The sequence below is a fragment of the Mirounga angustirostris genome, unplaced genomic scaffold (genome assembly GCF_029215605.1).
Source record: "Mirounga angustirostris isolate CCGP_5_RB_7025 unplaced genomic scaffold, mMirAng1.0.hap1 SCAF_13, whole genome shotgun sequence".
NCBI classification, from domain to species: Eukaryota; Metazoa; Chordata; class Mammalia; order Carnivora; family Phocidae; genus Mirounga; species Mirounga angustirostris.
In genome coordinates this window covers 10,240,439-10,267,812 of record NW_026991721.1, presented here as the reverse complement: position 1 = coordinate 10,267,812, position 27,374 = coordinate 10,240,439, and the positions used below count along the sequence as shown (strand labels likewise).

Genomic DNA, 27,374 nt, shown 5'->3' with positions numbered 1-27,374 from the left:
GCCAACTTGGCTCTGTAGGAAGAAGCCGACAAATCACACTCCGACAACACAGTCTAGTCACTGACTTTGCCCCGGGTCCTGGAGTGGCGGCAGGAGGCACGAGGGGCTGATGAGAGGAAGTACCACTTTCTCCGAAGGAGCTTAATGGAGAGGCTTCGGCACGCTCACATGCCCCCGATGGTCAGGCGGGTGCCGTAATTTAGGGAAATGGGCTGGCGTGGGGGGTGGGGTGGGGACACGCAGTGAGCCCTACCCCACCAGACCCGGGGCAAAGGAGCAGGGGAGGGCAGCCGCTCGAGAGAGGATATCCAGATAGATGAGGCTTTGTGGACATGATCAAAGAGGCCCTTCAGCAGAGCATGATCCTGACTTCCACCCCCCCACCTCCCCCCGACCCGGGCCCCCAACCCCCAGCCCCAGCAGCCACACCTTCACTTCGCAAACCCACCGGAGCGACCGCACGATGTGTAACTCCTCAAAGTTTATTATGGCAATTAATTATACAAACATACCAGCGATCGTTCACCCAGTTCAGAAGCTCTCGAACCAGTAGAGTCCATTAGTGATTTCTCTTCATAAATAACTTAGGAGAAGCAAGCACAATTGGCAAGCAACCGACGCGCAAACGGAGCATCTCCTGGGGAATACCCACTGATGGCACGCAGGCCAGGGAGGGGGGCAGGCACCAGAAGGTCGAGTTTCCTCGTGGGCCCCCAGCACCCCGGGCCCACCAGATACTGGGTACTCAAGTAGTGGACATAGCAAGGCACATATGACTTCCTAGCAGATAGCAGCTCCAGAGTCTGCCCTTGAGACCTGGTTCATATCCGGAACAATCAAGTTAATGCTTCGTTCATCACACCCCTTTGGTCTACTGCCTTTGTTATTACTGAACACGCGTCAAACCCCCAGTGTGCCGGGGGCTGTGTGGGGCACGGAGTCACATCCCTGCCCTGTACATTCTGAAGACGAGAGAGAAGCACAGAAATGGACTCCGTCCGACAGAGCGATGGTGTCTGCGAAGCACCAGGTGGGAAGTCACTGTTCGGGCGTCCTCTGTCTGAGGAGGGGTGCTGGGGCGGGGGTCGTAACACCAGAGAGCCAGAGGACAGAGACGAAGTGGGGGGGCGGGCTGCTGTGGATGAGATTCAAGGCACTAGAGGAGTGGATGGATGGGGGGTGGGGAACCCCAGAAGTCAACCGGAAATGGAGGGCCCCAGAGAAGAGAGGGCGGCTGGGGGAGGTGACCCGGCCCCCCACTCCTAAATGAGTCCGGTGTTGAGCGCTATCTCCCGGGCCAGAGCTGCTCCCTCTCCTTCAGCCAAGGCGACTCCCGGATTCTCCAACCAGTGTGAGCAAGGTCTGGGGTCCACCTTCACAATCCCCAGCTTTCTCGCTGCTCCAGCTGCCGCCGTTCAAACCAGCTCACAGAACACACTTCTCTGACACCGGCCTATCAGAGTTCAATTATGGCTTTTTGTGGGACTTAAAAATCAGCAAGAGTTCTTCCTAACTGCGCCCTCCCCCTGATCCAACTCCAGCCATGGTACGTGGGGCAGGCCATCCTTGAAAGGACCGGACAGACACAGAGCTGCATCCCTGGCCACGAGCACCAGGTTGAATGCGCCAAATCCCAGGAGGGAGGGAGGGGGGTGAGCAGGGGCTGGAGACCGGCCCCCTCGTCACTGAGATCATTGCATTTGGTTCCAGTGTCCGGGAGCGCAGGCCCAAGCAGATGTCCACAAACGCGCGCCTGCTCACTCACATGGACACCCACGAAGAGGGACCAAACTCCCCGCCTGGCTAGCACCAGGAAAGCTGAAGCCAGTCACCGAAAGGAGGCACTCCCTTCCCCCCAGGAAGCCAGCAAGTGCTGTGACCAGCCACGCGGCCAAGCCAGTCACACTGCCTGGTGCTCTCCAGGCCTGCACGCTCCCAACCAGGCCCCCCCAGGGCCCCCGTGTGCTGACCCAAGTCCACTTCCAATGTAACCTCGAATCTCAGTGGTAGGCGGGCCAAGGGCTGTGGCACAGGTGGGAGTAGAGAAGGGCCGAGGGCCAGGACGGTGTCTAATACCCAGGCCAGGCAGGACCCTGAGGTGGTGGAAACCCATAGGGAGGGGCAGGCCCAGGGGGGTAGGGCGGCTGAGGGGGGCCTGAGGGCTGGGGCTGACCTGGGAAGCTCGGGAGCGGGGACTGCGTTGGGTAGGGAGGTCTTCGTCCTGGCGAGAGGTAGGGGGCCTGTTGAGGATAACCAGGACTGGGGGCCCGGCTCCCTGCCAAGGGGTACCCGGGGCCAGAGGCAGTAGTCGGGGCCACGGGATAGCCTGGCCGGGAGGGTGTGCTCCTCTGTGGGGACCAGGAGTAGCCCGCAGCACCCTGGGGTCCCGGGTGGGCTGACGGGTACAGGGGGCCCAAGGGCCCCCTGTAGGGAAAGGAGGGCTGGGACACCACGGGGAAGGGGGCCGGCTGGAGTGCGCCCTGGGCGGTGGGGCCCATGGGTATGCCAGGAGACGGGCTATAGGGCAAAGGGTAAGGAGGCACTACTGATGGGGGCGGGGGCGGCTCTTCGGCCACAGGGGGTGTCGCCTGCGCAGCCGGCCGAGGCGGGGGCGGCGGGCGTGGAGGAGGGGCGTCACCGGCCGGCTCCTGGGAAACTCTGGGCTTCCTCATCACATCCTGGAGCTTCTCCACGCGCACCCTTCGCAGATGGGACAGCATCCTCATGGAGGAAAAGTTCTCCAGAAATGTTTCCAAGGGCACCTCGCCCTCCAGGAACTTCTCGGCCATGGCCTAGAAGACATAAGGTCTGGTGACAACAGGGGCCTGCCTGGGATCAAGGCTGCCCATGGTCCCCAGGATCAAAGGCCACCTGCGGCCCTCCCGCACAGCCCGCTGCAGGCGCTCCCTGTCTTCTCTGGCCCCCACTTGGGACTTTCTCCTTATGGCACTTATCACCGCTGACCTCTTCTACCTGCACTCGCTGGGTGTTCTGTCTCCCTCACCAGAATGGCAGCTCCTGGAGGGCAGGGGCTGTGGTGGCCACTGCTGTCCCCTGCCCCTGGCATCGTGCCAGGCTCACGGCGGCTCCTGCATGGCTGTGATGTATAAATGGATGAACACTAGCTACTCAGTTGCCAGTGCAGGCGGGCCCCGGGCTGGGAGGACCTGGCAGCTTCTTCCACCCAGGGCACGGAGAACCGGAGGGAGCCCGTCTGCCCACAGACTGAAGAGATGGCCAGAGGGAAGCAAAACAGAGAGGCCAGGCAGCAGGGGTGGGGCCGGGGGCCAACAGGGCCTCCACTGGGACTAACCGTGTCATCCACCTTTGCCATCTACTAATGCCCCTCGTCCCAACTTTGCAGACACCCAGTGCTCATTCCAAAGGGTTCTCGCTCCAGGGCCTGACACGGAAGAGGGTGTGACAACAGCCATCCTACCTCAGACTCTTCTTCGATCTTCATGCCTTCGATCTGCAGAAGGTCTAACAAGGTCTCTGGCTGCAGTGCTGAAGAAAATTTCTCTGGAAGGGAGGGCAGAAAGATCGACATTCTGCAAGTGCCTTTCCATTCAGTGTTGGAGGCTGAGCTTTCGGCAAAGACCCTCACAGCGTCCTCTGTGTGCTCAGAGGCCCAGCCCTGGTCAGGGGGTCTGGGGTGGAGCCCAGTTCCCTGAGGTCCCTTCCTGAGCAGAGAGGGCTCTACCAGGCCCGGCCCAGACCTTGGCTAGCCAGCCGTCTCAATGCCAGCAGAAAGGACTCGAGCACCAGAGCCCACCAACCAGCCCCAGCCCTGTGCTGCCTCATGGGGGCAGGGGGTGGGGGGGTGGAGGTTACTGCACTGTCTGAGCACCAAGCTTCTCCACGGCTGAGACCGACAGCCCCCCTCACTGATGGCAGGTCCCAGGACACGGAGAGCCCAGCCCAGCGCCGCAAAGCGCGGTGTTGCCCAGCAACAGCGGGGAGGCAGGCTCTCTGGACTCATGTCCCAAATCTAGCCAGAGAAGCCTGGCCACGTTCCTGACTCTCTCTGAGCCTCATTTTTCTCATCTATGGAACAAGAACAACAGTCCCTCCCCTTCTAGGCTGTTGGGAAAAACATACGTAAGCACTCAGCGCAGGGGGCCGGCAGGGGGTCTTTCCTATCCTGGGGAAGGGGGAGGGAACGTATCCTTCCGCACTATTCCCGGAGCTTGAACGGGGCCTCCAAGTTGACAGACAAGCACCCAGAGCTTGCTCCAGGCCGTCCCTACCAAGCTTCGCCTTCTGCTCCTGGCACCGCTCCACGAGCTTCCGGAGCTCCTGGTACTTGTCTGAGAGGTTTGAACGGCTGATCTCCAGGGGGCCTTGGAACTCCAGGTTCTGCTCCGCCAGGCTCCGGTTGGTGGCCAGTGCCATCTCCCGTTCCAGCTGCAGGTCCTGGACCTAAAAGAACAGGACGTTGACCGTAAGAACCATCCTCACCATCACCACCACTCACCTCGTGGCAGGCTGCACCTGGGGCTTCTGGGACTCGTCGCTCCCGGTGGGAGAAGGGGGTAATACCCCCAGCTTGGGTCCAATGGACCTGAGCCAAGCACTCTGACCCGGGCGCCTCACTGAATCGCTAACCCAACACCCCATGCGGTGGACACAGGCAGGAAGCGCACTGAAGGTCAGCAGCTTGCCCAAGGCCACGTGACGAACAGGAGCCAGGCTGCCACAGCCCTGCAGAGCTCCAGCAAGCAGGTAGACCAATTAATATGCACGAGGCAGAGGCTTTCTAGGAGGGAAGGGACCAAAATCCCAAACTACTTATCCCCAAGATTCTGAGGCAGGAGGCCTACTCTGAGGTGCCTGACTCACAACCACAGGCCGGACATGCATGAGGCCCCAGAACGGTTACTCTAAGGGGTGAGAAAGGCAGGGCCAGACCGGGACACTGACTCAGGGGAGACCTGTCCTTGCTTCCTGGGCCACAGGTAGGTCCTGCAGAGAAGCTGTGCAGATGAGCTAACAGCGGCGTCCCCAAGAACTGGAGGGGCCTCTCAGCCAGCAGAAGGCACCCACCGACACGGATGACCTGAGGCCCTCATGCCAACCTTGGCCCCTGGCTGTGCCCCCCCTGAAAGCACTTCCCCAAGCAAAGCAGCGCCTTCCCCTCAGCCAGGTCCCTTGTGGCCATTAGCAAGAGAGGCGACAGCCCCAGGAGCCCTTCCCAGACCTGCTACGGCCTGAAGCTCCATCCCTGCGTCGGAGTCCTCTTTACCGGGAGGAGGGCGGAGAGTTGGACCCACCACCCCCGAGACAGCGACGGTCCACCGAGAGCCCCGCGTGGCATGAGAAGAGAGCGCTCAGCGCCCAGTAGAGGGCTCAGGGCACCGCTGCGCATGAGTAGCCGCCACGGTTGGCACGTGATGAACAGACCGGCTCATCCCCCACAGGCCAGGGGTGTCCCGGAAGCCTGCCCTCCTGCTGCTCCCCGGCCACAGGGCCTTGAGCTCCAAGCTCTGGGGCGGGCCTGGAGCCCGCTCTTCACGCTCCAGATGGGACAGAGGGGGTACAGACCCGCCTCCCCTCCACAATGCAGCCGCTGGGGCCCAGGGATCCTGGGGCCTGCCTGGGGTCTCTCCGGTCTCCCCACAACAGCAAGCTGCCCCACATCTGGGCTGACCGGTTTGCTGCCATGAGCACTTCGGAGCCACTCGGCGAGCTGCAGAGTGGGAGGCCTGAAGCCCTCTGCTCAGCTGCCCCACTGGCCCCCCTAGGTGTCCACGGCCTTTTCCCTGGGTCTCAGCCAATAAATGTAAGCTGTGTCATTCAGCCCTGCACCTTGTCCTACACATTCTGGCCTGTTCTCCCACAACCTCCCCCAAATCTTTCTCCATGGGGGTTCACTATGAAGCCTTCCACCAGTCATTCCGAAGAGGTCAATAAGACAGTTCTAGCACCCCGCCCAGAGGTGCTCACCAGGCCTGCGTGCACCCCACCAGTCACTGCCCTCTGTGGAGAGAGCCCCCCTACTAGCTAGCTTTCTTCTCTCCAAGCAACGTCCACATCCCACACCGAACCAGCTCACGTCTCTCTGCACAGCCACGCAACTAGGATGTGTAAAATTATGTTTGATAGACCATGATGGAAACCTCGTCAAGGGGTTTTGCAAATCTAAGTAGCTTGCCCTACTTCGCTTCCCCTTGATCCCAGAAGTGTTTTTCCCCTCCAAGAACTCAAATCGACTGGTCTGACTGGCTGTAGTCCACAAAATTCGAGTCGCCTTCAGCCCCAGAGGTTGTCTGCGCTTACATTTTCTGCAATTCTGCGCTTCGGCATCAAGTCTATCAGCCTGCTCAGCTTGGAAATCAATTAATTATACTTATGTGAAGGCTCGCTTCTGCCAAGTTTCCCACACTTTAGAGCTGGCCTTGGAATTCCTAGAACGCTGTGCTCACGGCAGAGTCAAGAAACACTTATGCTTAATTCGTGACAGACAAACGGAGGATGAAGGAGGCCGGCATGGTGCTGGCTGGGCCAGATCCTGGCCACGTCACAGCCTGACTGACCACTGAGGCGGGCTTGGGCTTAACCAACACAGGCTTTGCTTCCAGTCCTCGCCGAGCGAGGCTCAAGGCAACAGAATGTGCCACACGGAGCCCCCCTACCCGTCCTCACACCCTGCCCCCTACTCTATCCCCCCTACCCCCCAGCAAAGATTGCTCATTTGGGTAGCGGGGCAGGTGGGGGGAGGTGGGGGCAGCCAGAGCACAAGCTAGGAAGGGGCAAGGGAACACGGCCGCACTAGGCACACCGTACAGAAGGCAGGGAGAAGCTGGACAGGGTGACTTCCCTTGTGTTGAGAACAGACTGTGAATCCCCAGCAGAGACACACCATACCTGTTGATCAGTGAAAATAAAAATCTATTCCGAACGCTAATCCAATGAGATGGACACTGCTTGTACTTGTGTCCGTCCCCAGCATGAGGGGCGGCAGGGGTAGCTCCCAGAGCAGGGGACAGGCTGCAGCTACTCGAGGCGGGACTGTGGGTATACCCAGCTCTTGGCCCCATCCAGTCACCTGACCTCGCGGGGGTCACGGGATCGAGGAGACGGGAAGGCCTTTATAAATATAAGCAGAAAGTTCTATACATTCGGAAGGGTTATTTTATTCCCACGGGGACTGTGATGAGCTGAGACTGGTTAGGTGCCAGTTATTACAGGAAACGGGATCAAACAGGAGATGGGCCCATACCCCAGGCCAAGAATGGCTCCTTCCCTAGATGCAGGGCCACACAAGGCCCTTGAGGAAAGACAGCCGCAAAATGGTATGAGTACTTGCAGAAACCGCCTCCAGGGTCAGGCTGGAACAATATGTGCCAACTCACAGGGGGGCCCCGGATGCCCCAGCACTGTCCCCCAGAACTCCCAGAGAGCCCAGGACCTAGACTCAGATCTCAGGGATTCCCCTGGCTTGGTCCAAACCAGAGGGAAGGCCACAGAAAAGGGAGAAGAACATGGCCCCAACTCCCACCAAGCCAGTGTCCCGAAGCAGGGCCAAGGTCCCATCTGCTGCCCTTCCTCAGGTCCCATGACAGCCTTGCTCTACCTCGGGGGCCTCCTGGGCCAGCCGGTTAATGGCCTCCGGGTCATTCTGCATCTCCTCCAGCTCCTCCAACGTCTTGTCTTTCAGAGTCTCCATCTTCCCTGTGAACACAGAACAGAGGGAAAGACACACTGTGGTTTCCCACTATGCTTCCACTGGGCAGGAAGCCTCAGGGTGGGACAAGGGTCCCAGCAAGCAGATCCCGGCCACCCTGCCATCCCCTGTCCCCAGGGAGACCAGGGAGCCCCACTCCTTCCACCAAACCAGGAGCAACAGGATAGGTGAAAGCCCTTGGCAGCCAGAGGCAACACCACGACTCCTTGGGGTGCTAGATAAAGCTGCCCAAGGATCACACAGGAAAAGGCAGAAGGAGAAGCCAGGCAGCCAGGGACAGAGACAAAGCTGGGCCCAAGGCCGCCTGTGAGCCTGGATGCCAGCAGGCCCTCTGGTGTCTATTTCTGCCTGAACCAGAAACACACCCGAACCTTCACATGCGGGGGCTCTACAGACTCAGCATCCCAGACTCGAGGGCATCACTGCTTGTTCTGCTTAGTACCCTGACAACCTGGGGTTTCCCTCAACTGTGCTCGGCGACCACAGTCCTCTCCACGGGCCACAGAAATGGACAGTCACAGGCAGGGCCTCCTCGGGGAAGAACAACAACAACAATCATCACATTGGCCCCCAAGGCACTCAGAAGGCAAAGAAAACTGACCGACCCCAACAGAACATCCGCCTGGTCAAAAGAGCTGGTTTCAGCGGGCCTCCCCCTCCTCTGTCACTCTGCCAACAAGGACACCGACTGTCTGTGTGACAGATAGAGGGGTCACAGCCAAGCCCCAGGAGGGAGCCCCGGGGACCAAGAGAAGGAAGTGCAGACACACTGAGGCCACTCTTCCTTTCTGCCGACAAGGTCCTCTGTTATCTTTTCTAGACATGCATCTTATAGCCCTGATGTCGATCTTTCTCATTACAAAAGTGATGTTCGTTTTCAAAAGATTCCAGGTTCCGGAGAGACCCAGACGGGGAGGCCCTTGTCCTCCCCGGCACCAGTGCTCAGCCTGCGGGATCCCATGCTGCCCGTAGTGGCCCACGCCAGAGGCGGTAATAATAAGTAACTTCTCTAGTGTCGGGGCCCTTCACCAGCATTTGTTCCTTAAGCCCACGCTGTGTCGGCCTCATCTTACTGAAACTTACACCTGCCCATTTTGCTGATGGAGAACCTGAGGCTCAGGGAGGTCCCGGTTGTGGGAGGTCCCTCGGCTGGGAAGTGTAGTAAGTGTAATAAGGTCCAAGAAGGGGCTCTGGAATCGAGGACCAATGTGGCACCTGTGTGGCCAGAAGTGACCTCCAGGTCCTAGCTTCCCGTCTGGAATGGAAGGGAATGGTCTCTCCTAGGCCATCGGACAGATGAAAGGAGAACCTGATCAACAGTGACAGCCTCCCATTGGCCAGCAAAGTGCTGGTTTACTCCTCACGTGCCGGCACAGCTTTAACGGTGCCCCCTTCTCGTGTTCAAAACTCGTTTCGACAACAAATTCTAGGGTCACTCTCCTGAGAAAGAGCTGGCCAAACAGAGTAGTCAACCACCATCTCTTCTCTCCCGAGGGTTGAATGTGGTCCCCAACCTCTAAGGCAAGGAATGCTGAGTTTTGCACGTGCGGTCTCTTCTGATCCTGCCAGGGGCGGGGGGGTGGGGGGGTAAGCAGGCAACTGTCCCTTTACAGGTGGGGATCAGAAAGGTTAGTAAAGGGCAGAGTGAGAATCCAAACCTCCCTTCTGTCCCCATCTCACCCTGCTGCTCTAAAAACTTGGTCTGAAAGCTGGCGCAGGGGAGTGGCAGACTACACAGGCCGCGGGAAGGAGAACTCTGGGGGTGCACCGCTTCCCACCCTGCAGACCGAGTGAGTCCACCATGAACGGGACCAGCGGGGCAAACACGACACGTGGAGCAGCGCTCTAAAAACAAACCTCGTCTGAATCCTGGCCCTGCCACTTCCCAGCCGAGGGACCTCCCACAACCGGGACCTCCCTGAGCCTCAGGTTCTCCATCAGCAAAATGGGCAGGTGTAAGGCTCGGTAAGATGAGGCCGACACAGTGCGGGCTTAAGGAACAAATGCTGGCGAAGGGCTCCGACACCAGAGAAATTATTACCATGGCCTCCGGCATGGGCCAGATCCCCGGGGCGCTGGCAGTGCCGAGCCGGGCTCCAGCACAGAACCGGGTGTCCGCCAGCTCCTGCAGTCGGGGCCGGGCCCAGAGAGCCCGCGGCCGAGGGAAGCTCCGGCCTGGGCAGCTGACCACACACCCCCTGGCGCGGTCGGCAGGGTGTCTGCGGAGGCCCCGGGCAGGTGCACTCCCACACACGGGGGGAGCCCTGAGCGGAGCAACTGTCTCCCAGCCCCTTCCCAAGGCGGGTGTCACCGTCCGTGCTCAGTAAGTCCCACACAAGGCAGCACGGCCTCGAGCAGTGGATCACATGCTTTCTGGTCTCAGGACACCTTTCACCCCTGACGTTACTGAGGAACCCGAAGAGGTCACCCTTATGTGGTGGATTTTAGGTATTAGTATTGACCATATGAGATATTAAAAGTGAGAAATTTTTCTACTTTATTTTCTTTGAATGTTCACAGCAGCTTTCATTGGAACAGCCTGGAATTGGAAACAACCCAAATGATCTCCAGTTAGCAGAGAGTCTTACAAGCTGTGCTACGGCTTATAGTAAAGCGAGACTCTCCGGTAAAAAGGAAGAAATTGATGTCTGTGACTTGAATGGATCTCAAGGGAATTTTTCTGAGTGAAAGGTCATTTATAGAACATTCTGCTTATATAACATAGGATTCTTTTTATATAACCTTCTTAAGATGAGAAGGTTGTCGAGATGGAAAACATGCTCGTGGTTGCCACGGGGAGACATCTGTAAATACAAGACTATGCAAGCGCCCATATGTCAGAAGCCACCAGAAGGATGATGTGATCGCATGCCATGTACCCTCCAAAAACCCCACTGTATACTCATGCAAGAAACACAGTAAAAAGGAAAGTAACACCTTAGATTATGAGAATCATTCTGACCTCACAGGCAGCCTGAAAGGGTCTCAAAGACCACCCCTCCACCCAGAGCTCCCAGGAACACACTTTGAGAACCACTGGCCTTGAGGTTAGAATGGACTCTGCAGCCAGATAGCCTGGGTTTGAATCCCTCCCTGTCACCTACAAGCCCTGTTGTATAACTTCTTTGTGCCTTAGGTCCCCCATCTGTTACAACAGCGGTGCATGGAACACAGCGAGCATTAACCACTTGCATTACGAGGACCCTCGCGACCAGCGGATGCAGCGAGTACTGCCAGCACCCGGCCTCGCAGAGGAGGCTCAGAGAGGGGAAGTCACTTGCCCCGGGCCCTCCCCAGTGGGGGCTTTGCAGCATGCCCCTCAAAATCGCCGGAGTCCCAGGTCCTCCTCCAGACCCAGAACTCTCCAGGACTCTTCGTGTGACTTTTAATGAAGTTTTCATTCTAACTTCTACCCAGGGTCAAACTCGTGTGGCATCTGTGGCCTTTCTTTCCCCTTCGTCCGGCACTCTGAGGGAACTCAGGTGGGTGCAGCCTCCCCTGACAGAGGAAAAGCAAAGACCCTAGAGAAGAAGGGGTTCGTCAAGCAGTCCATGCGGAGGCAGATGCGAAGGCGGGGCTCGATCCCCTGTGTTGTTTCTACTGAGTGACCTCTGCCAGGACCCCAAACACACTTCCCTCGGGTGCCTGTGGCTTGCCTCGTGTAGGCAGGGTGGGACCAGGCATGGGACGGGGTTCTCCCACTCCAGGACCGAAGCTCCAGATTTGCAGCCCCATGGCAGGGGGCCAGGCGAGGCAGCCTAGGCAGCCTACCACAGCGTCAAGACCAACCAGCAGAACGTCGAGGCTACAGCTCCCGAGAAGACAGCCCAAGCTCTGGCCAGCTCCGTGGGGAGACCCACACAAAGAGCCTACCTGCGACACTGTCAGACTTCTACAGGCCAGGAGACCCACGCTACCCAGAGGCCAAGTCAGGGGAAGTCCAAGGGGGGAGGGTCCGCACTGGGCTCAAGGCCCAGAAGGCACTGGGAGCACGGGGAGCTGGCCTGACTGGAAGGCCCTGACGCAGAACCCACCCTGCAGCCAACCGGGAAGACTGCCTTCTTGACCGGCTCACCTTCACCAGCCACTTTCTCTCCCCCACCCCCCAAAAAGGGAAGTATTTTCATCAGAGGAAAGTCAGCAAAACAAAATCTTTGTAAAACATTCAAGTGTTCTGTAACATTCTGAACTGTTTTCTCACGGGGGCTGACAAGCTGTTATTGATCTCTCTTACTGATATCTCTGTGGACCTAGTGTGTGTCCATCCCGGAACCAGCAGTGCGCACGCACGTTCAGTGGATGTCTGTGGAAGCAAAGCGGCCAAGTCCCCTCTCCAGGTCACACTTAAAGGGGCCCGATATCACTATAACTGGCGCGGGGTTGGCACTGCTTCTGTGAAGGACAGGGACAGCTATGGCACCAAGGATGTAACTTGTCATCAAAGCTTGGCAGTAAGTGACCGTAGACATTTAGCCAGAGAGGGGACTTTCCTGGGTTAAAGAGTGCTGGCCAATCAAGAAATAAGTGTACTCCCCACATAATTCTGGGGCGCACTGAGGTCTGCAGCCCCTCCACCCACCACCCCAAATGACAGTCTTCCTCTCCAGTCTAGAGCCCCACACCTGGCTCTGTTTGATGGCCTTGAAATCCCAGAGACACAAATCTTCCAGCTGGTGATCCGAATAATCACTGTCTTTTAGACAGTGAGAATTCTCCCCGAAGAAGGTCTCATACTGAGACCTTCCTCTCCCAGCTCGGGTCCCTGGTTGGGGGAATCCCATCCCCAGCGGTGTGCTCCTAGGTGCTAAGGTCACCCCCACTTCCCTCGGAGGCTGGGTATGCACTTGCTTGAACTCGGAAGACCAAAGGGACTGGAGAGTGTTCTAGCTCAGGTCTGGGAGGACTCCCTCGGCCACTCCCTGATTGGGAAAGATGACCGCCCCCATATTCAGAAAAGAAACATTGCAGCCCCGTGGTTGCAAAAGACCTCTCTCCTGTGTCAATCCCCTTTCGTGGCAGACTTCCCAACAGGCCACGCACGCTTTGAATGCCTCAAGAACTTCAGGTCTGAAACACCTCCGTTTTACAGCAGGTCAGCCCCCTTAGACCCAACTCTCAAGGGCGGCCTGCATCTTCTGGCAGGCTTGGCCTCAGCGGGATGGGGGCCACGGCACTTCCAACTCCACCTTCTCTGGTCCCACTTCTACCACGCCCATTTCACAGGTGGTGACACTGAGGCCGAGTAGCAGATAGCTTGCCTGTGCTGACAGAAGAGGGGACACCTGGCCTAGGAGCCTGACCCTGGCCTGCTGCTCCTTCCGCCAGGCTCCCCACCTGCTCTGTGCCCTGGCCTCCTCACACCACCTCACCAGCTCAGCGGGCACATGTAAGAGCCACGCATCCCCACTTCTTCCAGAAGGAGGTGTGCTCGGGATCCCACACCCAAATGTACCACACATTCCTTTTAGGGACTCAACTTTCCTTACCTGTGAAATGGGTAAACAGTCCCTGCCAGTCACATGGCTCCTTTCTTCTGAGATCAAAGCCCTCTGCAAACTCCCCCATTAATTTATATAATCGCTCCAGGGACTAAAGCAAATACAAGGCTTAATTACCCCTATTTCAGAGATGAAATGAAGCCCAGAAACAAATAAGGGTATTGCCCAAGGTCCTGTAAGCTGTTGGGGTCAAAGCACCGGAGGTCCAAGTCCCCTTCCATCCCTGGTGTTCTAACATCACAAGCATCTTTGCCCCACCTGCTCCGCCCATCACGGGAGAGCCATGAAGATTAGTTATAAGGCTGTCCAAGTTGCAGAGCTTACAATCCCACGCAAGCCCGCTGATTACCTAGGCCCAGCTTCAGTCCCTGCCTCCAGGATGGAGGTGGCTCACGTCCTCGCCCTCTGACAACAGTTCTGGGCCTGGGCTTTACTGTGGCACTGCCCACCCCTGGACGTTACCGATGCCTTTCTTTCGGAAGTCACAGAGACGTTCCCTGATTCTCAGGGCCACTCAGTGAGGTTGAACACAGCACGCACCTCTCTGGGTTCGTAATTCAGAAACGGCGGGAGAAGCACACGACACTCTGCCCAAGGCCCACAAAGCAGATGCCCCTGAAGCCCGGTCACCCGATGTGCCAGAAAAATCCAAACTGGCACTTCTCACAGTGGCCACAACCACCAAGGATGTCACCATGCAGAGAACTGGGACATTACTGAGAAGTCACCTGGGGCCCCAGGGTCCAGGGGCTCTGTTTCCGGAGGGCCTGACAAGTGCAATTACCAGGCCCCTTGGCACCCCAGGCCCTGACTCAGACCCCCTTCTGCTTACCCAGGGGCCCAGGAGGATGCTGGGTACTGCTCAGGTGGTGTCTGGGGACTGCTGCTTGGGGGAGGGGACAGGAGAGAAGACACAAGCCCCTTGAAGGCAGGGAGATTGTCTTGCTCACCTCTGTCTTCCCAGCGCCTGGCCAAGCCTCTGGCACGCTGATAGCTCACAGCAGTGCTTGCGAAAGATGGACCGAGGCAGGGAGGGAGAGACCCAGGCAGAGAGGGAGAGACCCAGGCAGGGAGGGAGAGACCGAGGCAGGGAGGGAGAGACCCAGGCAGGGAGGGAGAGACTGAGGCAGGGAGGCAGAGACCGAGGCAGGGAGGGAGAGACCCAGGCAGGGAGGGAGAGACCGAGGCAGGGAGGGAGAGAACAGGTCGGTCAGCTGGCAGACAGTCAGACAAGACACGGAGGTGCGGGAACAGGGCTCCCCCCCTTCTCCCGCCCCCCCTCATTTCTCCATGCCTTCACTGAGTAAACATTTATGGAGCCGTTACTACGTGCCAAGAACTGCACCAGACCCCACGGCAAAGGAGGCAGGATGAATGAGGTGTAAATAAACACCAAGTTCTTACTATGTGCCAGGCACAACCTGAACGTATAAACACTGGTACTAACTACCCCCAGCTCAATTCCGTTTTAAAAAGCAAAAACTTCACCACCACTCACAGCGAGTGCAGGTACCAGGGGATGTGACACAGCTGGGGGCCGGAGCAGTAAGCTACGGGGAGGTGGCCGGCTCTGAGGGCTGGGGGCTCTGAGGGCTGGGGCGTGAGAAGCCCGCCAGGCCTCCCTGAAGGTGGGGGGAAGTGCTGCTGCTTGTGCGGGGACAGGAGTCAGAGGGCCACAGGCAGGTGACAGCGGGGCCCTGGCAGGAGCGGCTGCAGATCCCCATGGCTGGGAGAAGGGAACCGGAGGCTGCCGAGGCAGGCAGGTGGCTACACAGCCCTCACGGGTCCAGCAAGACCAACACCTCTTTTGGGGGGGTGACGCCATCGACTCAAAGATCAGACAGGGACCAGAGTGGGAAAGGCCACGCATGTGCTAATCCGTGTTCCCTCCACAAGAAGAGAAAAATCTCAGTTTCCCTGTCAATAACCCAAGAAGGAAAAAAACTTCCTTTCCTTTCTCTTTTGGCTCCTCTGCAGCTTTCACCTCCAGGCAGGCACCTGCGGCCAAGGCCAAGCCACCGGATGGGGAGTGTGTCCCTCTGGAAAAGCGGGGGCTCAGCCCAGCTCGGGTACTTCCTGCGGGCAGGGGGGCAGCCAGGCTTGGCCAGACCTGCTGGGTCCCCCGGGGAAGCTAGAAATCCAGATCCAGGTGACCTCTCTCCAACTTTTAAGTTGTAGTAGCCAATTCAAAAGTTGTAAAACAACAACAATAACAACAACAACAACTGGGCGGGGTGCGGTTTGTCAACAGCTCCCTCCAGGAGAGACACGTGCCTGCCACAGGAAAGGAGGGAGGGCAGGGGGCGAGGTGACAAACACCTTCCCCAGGCCCCCTGGAGCTCCCCTCCGGCAGCAAGCAGAACCAAGGGGGCAGGATCGAGTGAAGATAGCAGGCCCAAAGGTGACTCCACTACACCCCAGGGGACTCAGGCCACTTTCCCACCGCTCCCTGGGGTGGGGAGGAGGGGGCTGAGAATGGAGCTGTGGAGAGGGGATGCTGGGAAGGGCTCAAACTCTGGGCCGTCTTCCAGCTCTGTCTTTAATGGGGGTGGGGGGGAGCAACGTCTGGATGGCACTTGCTCAATGTGGATCTTTGCCAGGACTGTTGAGCTCAAAAAGTTTCAACTGATATCAGAGCCTTTACAAGCATAAATTAAAAAAAAAAAAAAAAAAAAGAGTAAAGACAAAAAGCAAAAGACAGTCTTTTCTAAGCTCAGATCAGAATAAGGTGTGCCAGCCTTGGAGATGGCTTGCGATGCCCAGGGCCCCCTGCCTCTGTCTGAACAGTCAATGCTAGCTCTCCCCTGATAGGATGCAGAGAAAAGCACTGATGCCCGGGGTTTGCCCTTTGGCTCCATAACCCTTTAGCTGTGTGACCTTGATCAAGTCTCTTAACCTCAGTTTCCTTAGCTGGAAAATGGGCACCATGACGGTAATCCCACCTTAGGGGTTGTGTGCCTCGGATGAGCAAACGGCCCTGGAGAGGGCTTTGCAAGCTCCTGAGCATGGGACAAATGTTAATTACTCTGCCTCTTGGGGGTAATCCGATGATTAGGGGCAACTCTTGACACCCCTGGGGCTCGATATAGAGTCAAGCAAATGTGACTGCTATTACTGATTCAGAAGACAGAACTGGGACTAAGCAGGGTGCCTCTGTTTCCCCGGCTCCCACTGGCAGACAAAGCACATGTTCCTATCACTCCCCTCCTCACCATAAGGAGACCACGCTGACCCGCCAGCTACTTCAAGCCCAAAATCACACTGCAAGGAGAGTTGCAAAGGCCTTGGGCTTGTGAAATTCCCACATCCCCTTACGGCAGCACAAGAAGTAGTTACCATAGCAACCTGCACAGCTCAGTGTGCCTGAGTTAGAGAGACCTGGCCCCATCCCAGCCCTCCTGTCAAAAACACCTGCGGTTGCCTTAGAAACCTTCCTATTCCTGCTGCTTAATGACGACAGATTTGTTGACCTGATCTAGTTTTCTTTCCCTAGAATGATTCTAGCCGTGCACCCGAGTATCAGACCATTAGTCACCTGACTTCCCACAGGAGTTAATAAAAACAAATCAAACCATCATGCGCTCCTCACTTGGTCCAAAGCACCATGGACCTGACCTTCCCTTCAATTTTAAAGTTGGTGTGTAAGCGCCAGAAGGGAGCCTCCTGAAGTTTCCTCTCTAAGGAATTTCTGAGGTTGGGGCAGGGAACTCCTCCCCATTCCCCAGCGCTAAACAGTTAAGACAGCAGGAAGGGAAGTGGAAAGAGTTCAGGGCTTAAGAGCCAAATATTCCTGGATTTAAATCCCAGCTTGACCTTTTACTAGCTCTGTGACCTTGGGCAAATTATTCCGCCCTTCTTACTCTGTTTCTCTTTGGCAAAATGGGGCTAACACTACCAACATCGCCGGCTGTTTTAAGGACTTAAAGAGAAGTAAGGGAGATATAACCTCTAGAGGTGCTAGAAAAACCACCAAGCAGTCGCTAGGTAGCATTAATCCACACACTCACACCTTACCACTGTTGCAAAATGCTGCCTGACACCCTGGCCAGGCACCCAGCCAGGTTCGGGAGGGAGGGCAGGTCCTCTGGAAGGCAAAGGGTGGGGCTTTCTGAAACAGTCTCCAAACCGATCTGAACAAAGATCCTCAAATAGAAGTGTGCTGACACATCGATGGGGGCATATACAACCTCTCAGGACAAGGTCTTTTGACGGCAATTGTCATCTTTACATAAATATCTACGTAACAACCACATGCTCCTCAGGTCCACTGAATAACTCCATCTGATGCCCCCTTCCCCCAGAGGCAAGCCACTAAGTGGGAAGACCCAGGAAGGATGAGCCCCTTTCCTGTGCCGAACATGGGGACACGGGAATGGCACAGGACTTCGGCCAACTGCTTTCTCTACTCAGTGGGCTGCTAGCCAGGCTGGGGTGGTCCATCAGCAGAGGACACCTGCGGAGCCGGAGGGCAGGGCTGGCAGGGTGTGGGGCCCCTGGCTACCTACAGTCCTTGGATGGGCCAGAGCCCTGTGGAGGCCGGCTGAAGTCTCTGGGAGAAAGAGCAAGAGATGCTTCCCAGAGGAGCTGACCTCTGAAGGACAGGCAGGCACTTTCAGGATGGGGAAGGCCCAGGGCAGAGTATTCCAGGCAGACGGAAGGCAAGAGCAAAGCCAGGGCGCTACAGCTGGGGACGCCTCGCGGACAGGAGTCAGACCAGGCTTTACCGCCACCACTCAGCTTCCCCTCCAAGCCGCGCTGGGCCACCGGCAAGAGAGAAACGATGACCGTGCGGAGCACTTACAACGTACCGAGCAGTGTCCTAGGCGCTCTGTCCACAGCAGCTCGTGGGATCCTCACACCGGGCCCTCGCGGCTGCGCAGCCTTCGGCTCTCCTCATTCTCCACACGAGAAACCTGGGTCGAGAGAAGACTTGTACCTGATCCCAGTCTCACGACGAGGAAATGATTGAGCCCAAATTTCACTGCGGTGCTCTGGCCCTGGGGCCCGTACCCTTCACCACGGCACCATGCCGCCCCTCAGTCAAATGCACGCCCATGCAACACGGTGCCCAGCTCTGGGGGCAAACTTAGGATGCGGTCATTCTTGCTGACATCTTTCCATTAGACTTCTAAAGAACAGGGGCTGGCCACACAGCACCCCGGGGCCCCAGATCTCCCAACACCTCCTTTGGGCCCTCGCCCTGCAGGGACAGCCTAGTGGCTAAAGGCTCTGGGGGACAGACAGCCCCGTGCCCTCGGTCACTACTGGCTGGGGAGCCTGGGCAGGTCCATCTCTCTGGACCTCGGTTTCTCTTCTGACACAGGCCTTTTACAAGGATGAAATGAATTAGTGCCTGTGAAGTCCAATGCCCGGCTCTCAGGCCGGGCTCAACACACGGTCAGGATCTTCTTCATCACCATGGCTGAGCTCCCACCCGGCCCATTCCCTCTGCAGATGCGGAGGACAGAGAACTGAAGATTCCTCCGGTGCCACAGAAATCCAGTGGCTGGATGTAACACAGATCAATAACGTTCCACTTCAGTCAATATGATGGCCAAGAAACAGGTTATTTAGTAAGTAGCCCATTCCTCAAACTTCCTGACAGTAAAACACAAGCGGGACACTTTGCAAAGCCTCTTCCTCCTTGGCCCACGGCTGAGTGAAAAGAAAACCATCCTAAGCTACTCCACACCCAATGGCCACTTGTTTCTCTGTTGCCCCAACTGTTCGAATGACTCAGAAAGGATTTCAGGCTGCAGCTGTCAGCCTCCCCCCGACCCCCACCCCAACTTCCTAACCGACACAGGGCAAGCTGAGCTAGCAGGTTCGACCATCCCTTTAGGAAGGATCAGGATTAAGGTCAAGGCAAACACCCAGGAGTCTGTATGAGGTCACTCAAGGTCTGTCTGTTCAAAGGCCAGGACAACGAGACCATTGTTCTCACTGACTCGGGGCCATCCTAGGCTGGCAGAAGGCGAGGCACCTGTAGATCCTCTCCCTGCCAGGGATGTCGGACGCTATGGACTTCTGGGTCCCCCAGAGGGAGGCAGGTGTGCCGAGGGCAACAGTGGAGCCACAGAAAAAGAGAAACTAGGCCAGAGCCTCCTCATATCTGCTCTTGACTCAGGCAGGGATCCATGAAAGCCGTTATCAAACGCACGAAGGCCATTATCAAACAGGCAACACGCTATCAGCAGCTACACCGGGCTCTGGACCCAGTTCCATGCTCCGGCAGAAGGCCTACTCTGAGCCAGCCTCTCTGGCAGCTGACTGCCAGACTCTAATAGACTCCACCCTCTGCAGCCCTCTCCCACACACCCCAGGACTCTCTAGAGAACACAGCCAATCAGAGCTCTCACATCCCTGCTTAGAACCTTCCATAGTTCCCCAGTGCTTTGGTATTTCATTCAAAACCTTGTGCTCCTGTGCTTGGCATAGAAGGCCCTGTATCAGCTGACCCCAAACCTCCCTTTTCAGCTAGATTTCCTTCCACTCCCCTCAGGGACTGCTCACCCCACCCCAACTCTCCATTCTACCTACTATTCCCAGAAGAAGCAACATGCTTCCAATCACTTGACAAATATTCTGTACCTATAAAAAGATCAGTATGACAGGGATCCTGCCCACAGGAGTTCCCAGCTCTGCCCCCCAGCCTTTGTCCCTACCATTCCCTCTTCCTGGAATACTCTTTCCTATGCCTTCTACAGCTTGAAAATGCCTGCCCATCCTTCAAATTTCAGCTCCTTCTCCCAAAGACTTCATTCTACCCTCCCATGGTGCTCTGTAAGTACTACCTGGCATTTATTATATAGGAATCGGGCATGTTTCTCCATCCAGACTGTGAGCCATGTTGCTCAGGTCTGCATCCCAGCACTAGGTCAATGCCTAACACACAAGGCACTCAGTCAGTGCTGACTGGACAGGGTCATCCAACTCTGGACCAACAGAGAGGAACAGGGGCCAGATTTCTCTCCTGCCTCGACCAACCAAAAACCAGACAAAATAAATGGAACAACAGTTTTCAGACACTGGACATCAGGCATTGCAAGAAAGGGATTCCTGAGACGGGAGAACACACGATTGTCTGCAGCTCACTGCCCATAAAGAGGTTCCAGGCCATGATACAGGGACAGAGTGCCTAGGCAAAGCCTGACAGTCTCGGAGCCCGACAGTCTCCCCACACTGGGGAAAGGAAGTTGGGAGTCCTGGGAGGCCAAGGCAGCCAGACTTTACAGGGCCTATACCAGAAAGGAGATAGCGACACAAAGAGAGAACTCTGGAAATCTGCAAAGGGTCCTTCTCCATTTTTCAGCTGAGTGTTGACAGTACAGATCAGGATTAGGGGGAACACTCCTTGGACCTCAAATTGAGCCAAGAATAATTTGTATCTCGGCCAGAGTGGAAAAACCTAGTAATCCACAGGGTATCCGTGGAGCACTGAAGAAGGTGCTGTTTTGTTAGTGGGGAAAAATTAACCCTGGTCTAAAGATTGTTCTGATCCCAGGTAACAAAACTTAAGAGCAAGCCTTTAAAGAATGAAACTGTTTCCAAGTAACTTAACAGTGTCTCAAAACAATGCCAAGAACATACACAGATATACAAAAATATCCAGCACCCAAGGGGGGAAAATTTGCACCATCTGATGCTGACAAAATTACGAGACATACAAAGAAGCAAGAAAATGGAATCCATGATGAGGGAAAAATCAATCAAGAGAAACAGACTCAGAAATACAGATAACGGAATTTGCATAAAAGGACATTAAAATGGTCACTACAACCATATTCCATATGTTCAAGAAGCTAAAGCAAAAACTGTTAAGTAGGGACGCCTGGGTGGCTCAGTCGTTAAGCGTCTGCCTTCGGCTCAGGTCATGATCTCAGGGTCCTGGGATCGAGTCCCACATCGGGCTCCTTGCTCAGTGAGGAGCCTGCTTCTCCCTCTCCCTCTGCTGCTCCCCCTGCTTGTGCTCTCTCTCTCTCTCTCTGACAAATAAATAAAAATCTTAAAAAAAAAAACAAAAACTGTTAAGTAGAGACATGGAAAATATAAAATAAGATCCAAATATAAACTTGCAGAGACAGAAACTATAATGTTGAGATAAAAAGCATACTGGATGGAAGTAACAACAGATTAGGCACTACAGAAGAAAAGATCGGTGAACTTGAAAAAATAACAATATGAACTACCCAAAACAAATCACAAAGAGAAAAATAAAAAGCCCAGGGGAGGAAACGAATGAAGCATCAGAAAGCTGTGGAACAACAGCGATCAGACCTCCCAATATACCTGTAACTGGAGTCCCCAGAGAAGAGAAAGGAGACAAGAGAAACTATCTGAAGAATTAATGGGCTGCAAACTTTCCAAATTTGATGAAAGCTATAAATCCACAGATCCAAAAAACTCAAATAACCCAAGCACCGTAAACAGGAAGAAAACTATACCAAGGCGCATCATGATGATTAAGTTGTTTAAAACCAGTGATAAAAAGGGGCGCCTGGATGGCTCAGTCAGTTAAGCATATGCCTTCAGCTCAGGTCATGATCTCGGGGTCCTGGGATTGAGCCCCACATCAGGCTCCCTGCTCAGTGAGGAGTTTGCTTTTCCCTCTCCCTCTGCCCCACTCCTGCTTGTGCTCTCTCTCGCTCACTCTTTCTAAAATAAATAAATAAAATCTTAAAAAAAAAAAAAACAGCGATAAAAGAAGGAAAAAGGGCACAGTCGAAATGGAACAACAAAAAATAAAAAGGACAACTGATTATTCATATGAAACAATGCAAGCCAGAAGACACTGGAACCACATCTTTAAATGTTGAAATTATATGGACCAACTTAGAATTCTATACCCAGGGAAAACACCTTTCAATAACAAAGGCAAAATAAAGACTTTCTTAGACATCCAAAAGCTGAAAAATTCATCACCTGCAAGAAATATTAAAGGAAGTCCTCAAGTCAGAAAGAATGTGAAACAAAATGGATCTACACAGAGGATATAAATATAAAATAGATTTTCTTTTTGATTTCTTTACAAAATAATTGACTGTTTACAGCAAAATAATAATAATGTATTGTGGGATTTATAACATATGTAGAAGTGAAATGTGTGACAACAAAAGTACAAAGTCCAGGAGGAAAGAAATAAATGTATACAAAATGGTATATCATTTGATGACAGACTGTGACAAGTTAAAGATGCATACTATGGGGGCGCCTGGGTGGCTCAGTCGTTAAGCGTCTGCCTTCGGCTCAGGTCATGATCCAGGGTCCTGGGATCGAGCCCCACATCAGGCTCCCTGCTCCGCAGGAAGCCTGCTTCTCCCTCTCCCACTCCCCCTGCTTGTGTTCCCTCTCTCGCTGTCTCTCTCTCTGTCAAATAAATAAATAAAATCTTAAAAAAAAAAATTTTTTTTAAAGATGCATACTATGAATCTAAGGCAACTGCTAAAAAACAAACAAAAAAGAGTTACAGCTAATAAACTAGCATAGGAAACAAAATGAAATCATAAAAATTACTCAACCCCAAAAAGATCAGGAAAAAGAAAAAAAAAGGAAATGGGAAGAAAGAATATTGGACAAATTGAAAACAAACAGCAAGATAATAGTTAAGCCCAACAATACTAATAATAATATTAAACGTAAATGTTTTAAACAACCCAATTAAAAGGCAGAGATTATAAAACTGAATTTTACAAAATGCAAAACCTATCCATATGTTGCCTACAAGAACCCACTTTAAAGACACACATAATTTAAAAGTAAAAGGACATAAAGAAATACACCAAGCAAACATTGATTTTTGAAACACTATCCATTTTTAAATTGTAATAAAAAATATATAACATAAAAATTACCATCCGAACTATTTTAAAGTGTACAGTTTTATGGCAGTAAGTACACTCACACTGTTATACAACCATCACCACCACCACCTCCAGAATTTTTTTTATCATCCCAAATTGAAACTCTAATTCCCATTAAACACTAATTCCCTATTTTTCCCTCCTCGGCCCCTGGCAACCACCATTCTTCTTTCTGACTCTGAACTTAACTACTCTAGGAACCTTACATAAGAGGACTCATGCAATATTTGTCCCTTTGGTGATTGGCTTGTTTCACTTCACATTATTTCTTCAAGTTTCATCCATGTTGTAGCACATGTTAAAATTTCCTTCCTTTTTTTTTTTTTAAAGATTTTATTTATTTATTTGATAGAGATAGAGAGAGGGAGAGCACAAGCAGGGGGAATGGCAGGCAGAGGAAGAGGAAGAGGCAGGCTCCCCGCTGAGGAAGGAGCCCGACGTGAGGCTTGATCCCAGCACTCTGGGATCATGACCTGAGATGAAGGCAGCTGCTTAACTGACTGAGCCACCCAGGCGCCCCAATTTCCTTCCTTTTTAAAGCTAGATAATGTTCTATGTATGTACCACATTTTGTCTGTCCATTCATCTGTCAATGGATGTTTGGGTTGCTTCCACCTTTTGGCTACTGTGCATAATGCTGCCATGAACCCCAGTGTACAAATATATTAGTTGAGTCTCTGCTGTGATCTCTTTAGGGCATATACCCATAATTGGAATGGCTGGATCATATGGTAATTGTATATTTAATTTTTTGAGGGATTGTCATACTGTTTTCCACAGCAGTTGTGCATCTGACATTCCCACAGCAATAATAAGAGTTCCAGTCTCTCTACATCCTCTTGCCAACACTTCTGGGTTTTTTGATAACGGCCATCTTAATGGGTGTGAAGTGGTATTTCATTGTCATTTTGATTCTCATTTCTCTAATGACCAGTGATGTTGAATATCTTCATGTGCTTATTGGTCATTTGTATATCTTCTTCAAAGAAATGTCTATTCAAATCCTTTGCCTATTTTCATCAGATCACTTTTTTTGAGATGTAGTTCTGTATATATTCTGGATATCCAATAATTTGTTAAAAGCCGGATTCACTATATTAATATGAGATGAAGTAGATTTCATTACCAGGGGTTGAAAGGGTCAATTCATCAAATGACACTCCAAAATGTTTATGTATTTAATAACAGAGCTTCAAAATACATGAAGCAAAAACTGAAAAAACTACAAGGAGAAATGGACAAATCAACCATTATAGTCATAAGTTTCAATGACCCTTTTCCACTAACTGATAGAACAAGTAGACAGAGAAAAGCAGTAAGCAGTTAAGACTTAAACAGCACTACCAACCAACTTAACTGACATTTATTCAACACTCCACTCAACAAAGCAGGAAACACATTTTTCCCAAGTGTTTATAGAACATTTACCAGGGAAGACCATATCCCGGGCCATAAAACAAGTCTCAGTAAATTAAAACATTTCAAATCATACAAAGTACATCCTTTGTTTACAAAGAAATTAAGTTAGAAATCAGTGTTTACTGGACAGAAAGAGAAAGTATTAGTATAATGCTGACTTTGTGTCTTCTACTACTTGTTATCCTGCCAAGGATAGATACATTAGCAGGGGGACGAAAGTACTTAATGTCTTCGATGCTAGGCATACCTGACCTGGGCTATCTGTTTGATACCGTGTTCATGGTTGAGTCTCTCCTCTCCTCTCCAGCCCATCCTAAGCCCCAGGGGCCCCACTTGTCAGCACCAGCCAAATCAGGACAAACCTGTTTGGTATTTGCTCAAGGCTCTCACAGAAACCAACGAAGGGGAAGAGAAATGCAGTAGAAGGAACACCTGCGAAGTATACATACCTTTTAAGTGCCCCAATCCTCAGAGACATCGCCACTACAGAGATCTCTGTGTTACAGGGCAACTATTCAGGAACAAACTGGAACCTTATGAAAACCCTAGACCCTGAACAGAAACTAACAGAATTTTGGAACAAGAGGATCCAGTGGGATGAAAACAAGGTATTCAATGACCCGATTATGTCAGCCTGGAAAAACCCTACTGGTACTGGCCAAAAGTATCTGGAAATGATTCACATGGCTAGTTAGCCCAATGCCCTTTTGATGGCAGATTTATGTCAGATTAGCAAATTTCACAGCAATAAGTAAAAAGAAAACAAGAATCCTTAGAAATAATCTCACTTCCAAGTATAGAAAATCTACAAAGTCCTTAAGGTGGTGCTTCTCAAATTTGACTTTCAAAAAGAATCACTCAGTGCATATGTAAAAAATACTGATTCCTGGGACCCCTCCAGACAATCTCCAGAAGTTTGGCTCTGTATTTTTAACAACCACCACAGGCAATTCTTTTTTTTTTTTTTTTTTTAAGATTTATTTATTTATTTTCGAGAAAGAGAGAGAACAAGAGAGGGGAGGGGCAAGGGAGAGAGAGAGAGAGAACCCTCAAGCAGACTCCCTGAGTGTGGAGCCCGACACAGGGCTCAATCCCAGGACCCCAAGACGATGACTGGAACTGAAACCAAGAGCCAGATGCTCAATCAACTGAGCCACCCAGGCTTCCCTAAGCATCACAGATGATTCTTAAGGTCCAGCAAGAACATTAGCTTTGAAATGAGACTAAGGGGTTAAAAATCCTGACTCGGCACTTCCTGGCCCTGTGACCAAATTATGTAACATCTCTGCAACTCCCTTTCCACCTGTAAAATGGGATCACCACTGAAGTGTTCTCAGAATTCACTATGTTCACAAAGCCCCTAAAACAGGCCAAGAGCACATGGCAGTCAAGCAAGAAATCAGAGCTAGTGCTACTTAAACCCAGCCAACAGAAGCTGCCCAGATGAAGAAATCTAAAATGAAATGTTCTATCTAATGGAAATTACAAAGGCACCAAGCCAGTTTCCAAGATAATTGAGGAAAAAAGCCTTTCTGGGCACTATGACCGCCAAGAACAAAGACTCTCACTTCAGCAGCCAATAGCTACCCAAGCCCTTCCTCCCACCCAGAACCACAAGGTCCAGGCCTGGGCTGCAGCTTTGCACAAGAGCCAAAGAAAGTCCTTCCTCCCCAAATCCCTCTGTCACCGCCACCTGCAGCTCTAGGGCCGACAGTCCTAAGAGTCAGGTGGCAACATCTCGGGGGCACCAGTAGTAAACAGAACTCCTGGAAAATAGGCAAGGAGCCAACGAAGGGAGTGGAAAAGGGCTGAGTCAGCAACAGGATTACTTAGTGAAGGGCAGTGAGTCTGTGAAGTTTCCAGGGCTAAAGGAGGCATTGCTAGGGTGGGTGAAGCCCGACACTGTGTTGGAGTTGATGCAGGGTCAACTCTGCCAGTAACTCACAACACAGCCCGAGGTAGCTCCTTCTCCCACCCATAATGTGGGAAACTAAGCACCTTATTGGATGTGGGGAAGAAATGAGGAGGAACCAGGCACCTATGAGAGATACACTGACACGCAAACACCCCACTGCCCTTTGTACCCAAGGGGAACGGGACATATACTGGAGAGAGATACAAATACATACAGATACACACACACACACACACACACCAATGCCCTTTGCACCCAGCAGGTCCAGGGGTAGGGTTTGGTCAGGGATGCTGGGCGCTCCTAGTCTGGGTACAGAAAAAAGGAGAACAGAGCCGAGGCTGAAAGCCCCTTTCTTTCACTGTCCTGGGGAAAGGGCACAGGCAGGGAGTCACAGACCAGAGTCTCTGTGACCCCACCCTGCCACCGGCCTCCCGTGTGACCTCTGGCTCCCACTCTTAGGCCTGCTTCCCCATCTGTACAATGGGCAAACGCGCTCTAACGTCACTAGAACTGTGCCCAGCAAGATGCTCAAATATGGGGTGGAGGGGTGGAGGGTGGAGGTGAGGAGTGGGGCGGGGCCGGAGGCGCCACCTGCAGGGGGAAGGGACGGGAGCGCGCTAGGGGCAGGGGCGCCGGCCTCCCTCCCTCCAGCGGCGAGGGGCAGAGGCGCCCGCGGCAGTGACGCGCCCCTCGCACCCAATCACCGGCCTCTGCCAGGATGAGGCCGACAGGCGGAGGCGCGCCGGGAGCCACTGCCAGCGCCACCCCCTTCCCCGTCCTTGCCCCTCCCCGGGTCCCGCTCACCTGCCCGGCCGCCGCCACCGCTGCCGCCACCGCCGCCGCGGGTTAAACCACGGCCCGCGCCCACACTTCCGGGGCCCGCAGGCCCGCCCCCTCCCGCCGGATGTGACACCCCTCCAACGTCCGGGCCTGGGAGAGGGGCCCGCGCCGCTCGTCCCGCACCACGCTGGGTGGCCCGTGGGTCTGAGTCACCA

The 27,374-nt window shown here is 53.6% G+C and overlaps 1 protein-coding gene across 8 annotated transcripts; it reads right to left on the bottom strand.

Annotated features, from left to right (window-relative positions):
- Positions 1–466: 466 nt before the first annotated feature.
- On the bottom strand, positions 467–27,374 carry VPS37C (VPS37C subunit of ESCRT-I). 8 transcript variants are annotated; one of them, XM_045893575.3, is made up of 6 exons: positions 27,184–27,372; positions 17,987–18,098; positions 7,577–7,674; positions 4,251–4,422; positions 3,440–3,522; positions 467–2,792 (listed from the first exon to the last, which is right to left on the bottom strand). In XM_045893575.3, the coding sequence occupies exons 3-6, from the start codon at positions 7,667–7,669 to the stop codon at positions 2,070–2,072; spliced, it is 1,071 nt and encodes a 356-aa protein (XP_045749531.1). In that variant the 5' UTR covers positions 7,670–7,674; positions 17,987–18,098; positions 27,184–27,372; the 3' UTR covers positions 467–2,069. The 8 variants fall into 8 exon arrangements, with proteins under 8 accessions (XP_045749531.1, XP_045749530.1, XP_064432421.1 ...); XM_045893574.3 differs by having other exon boundaries at positions 17,994–18,098; positions 27,184–27,368; XM_064576351.1 differs by lacking the exon at positions 27,184–27,372 and adding an exon at positions 24,914–25,071.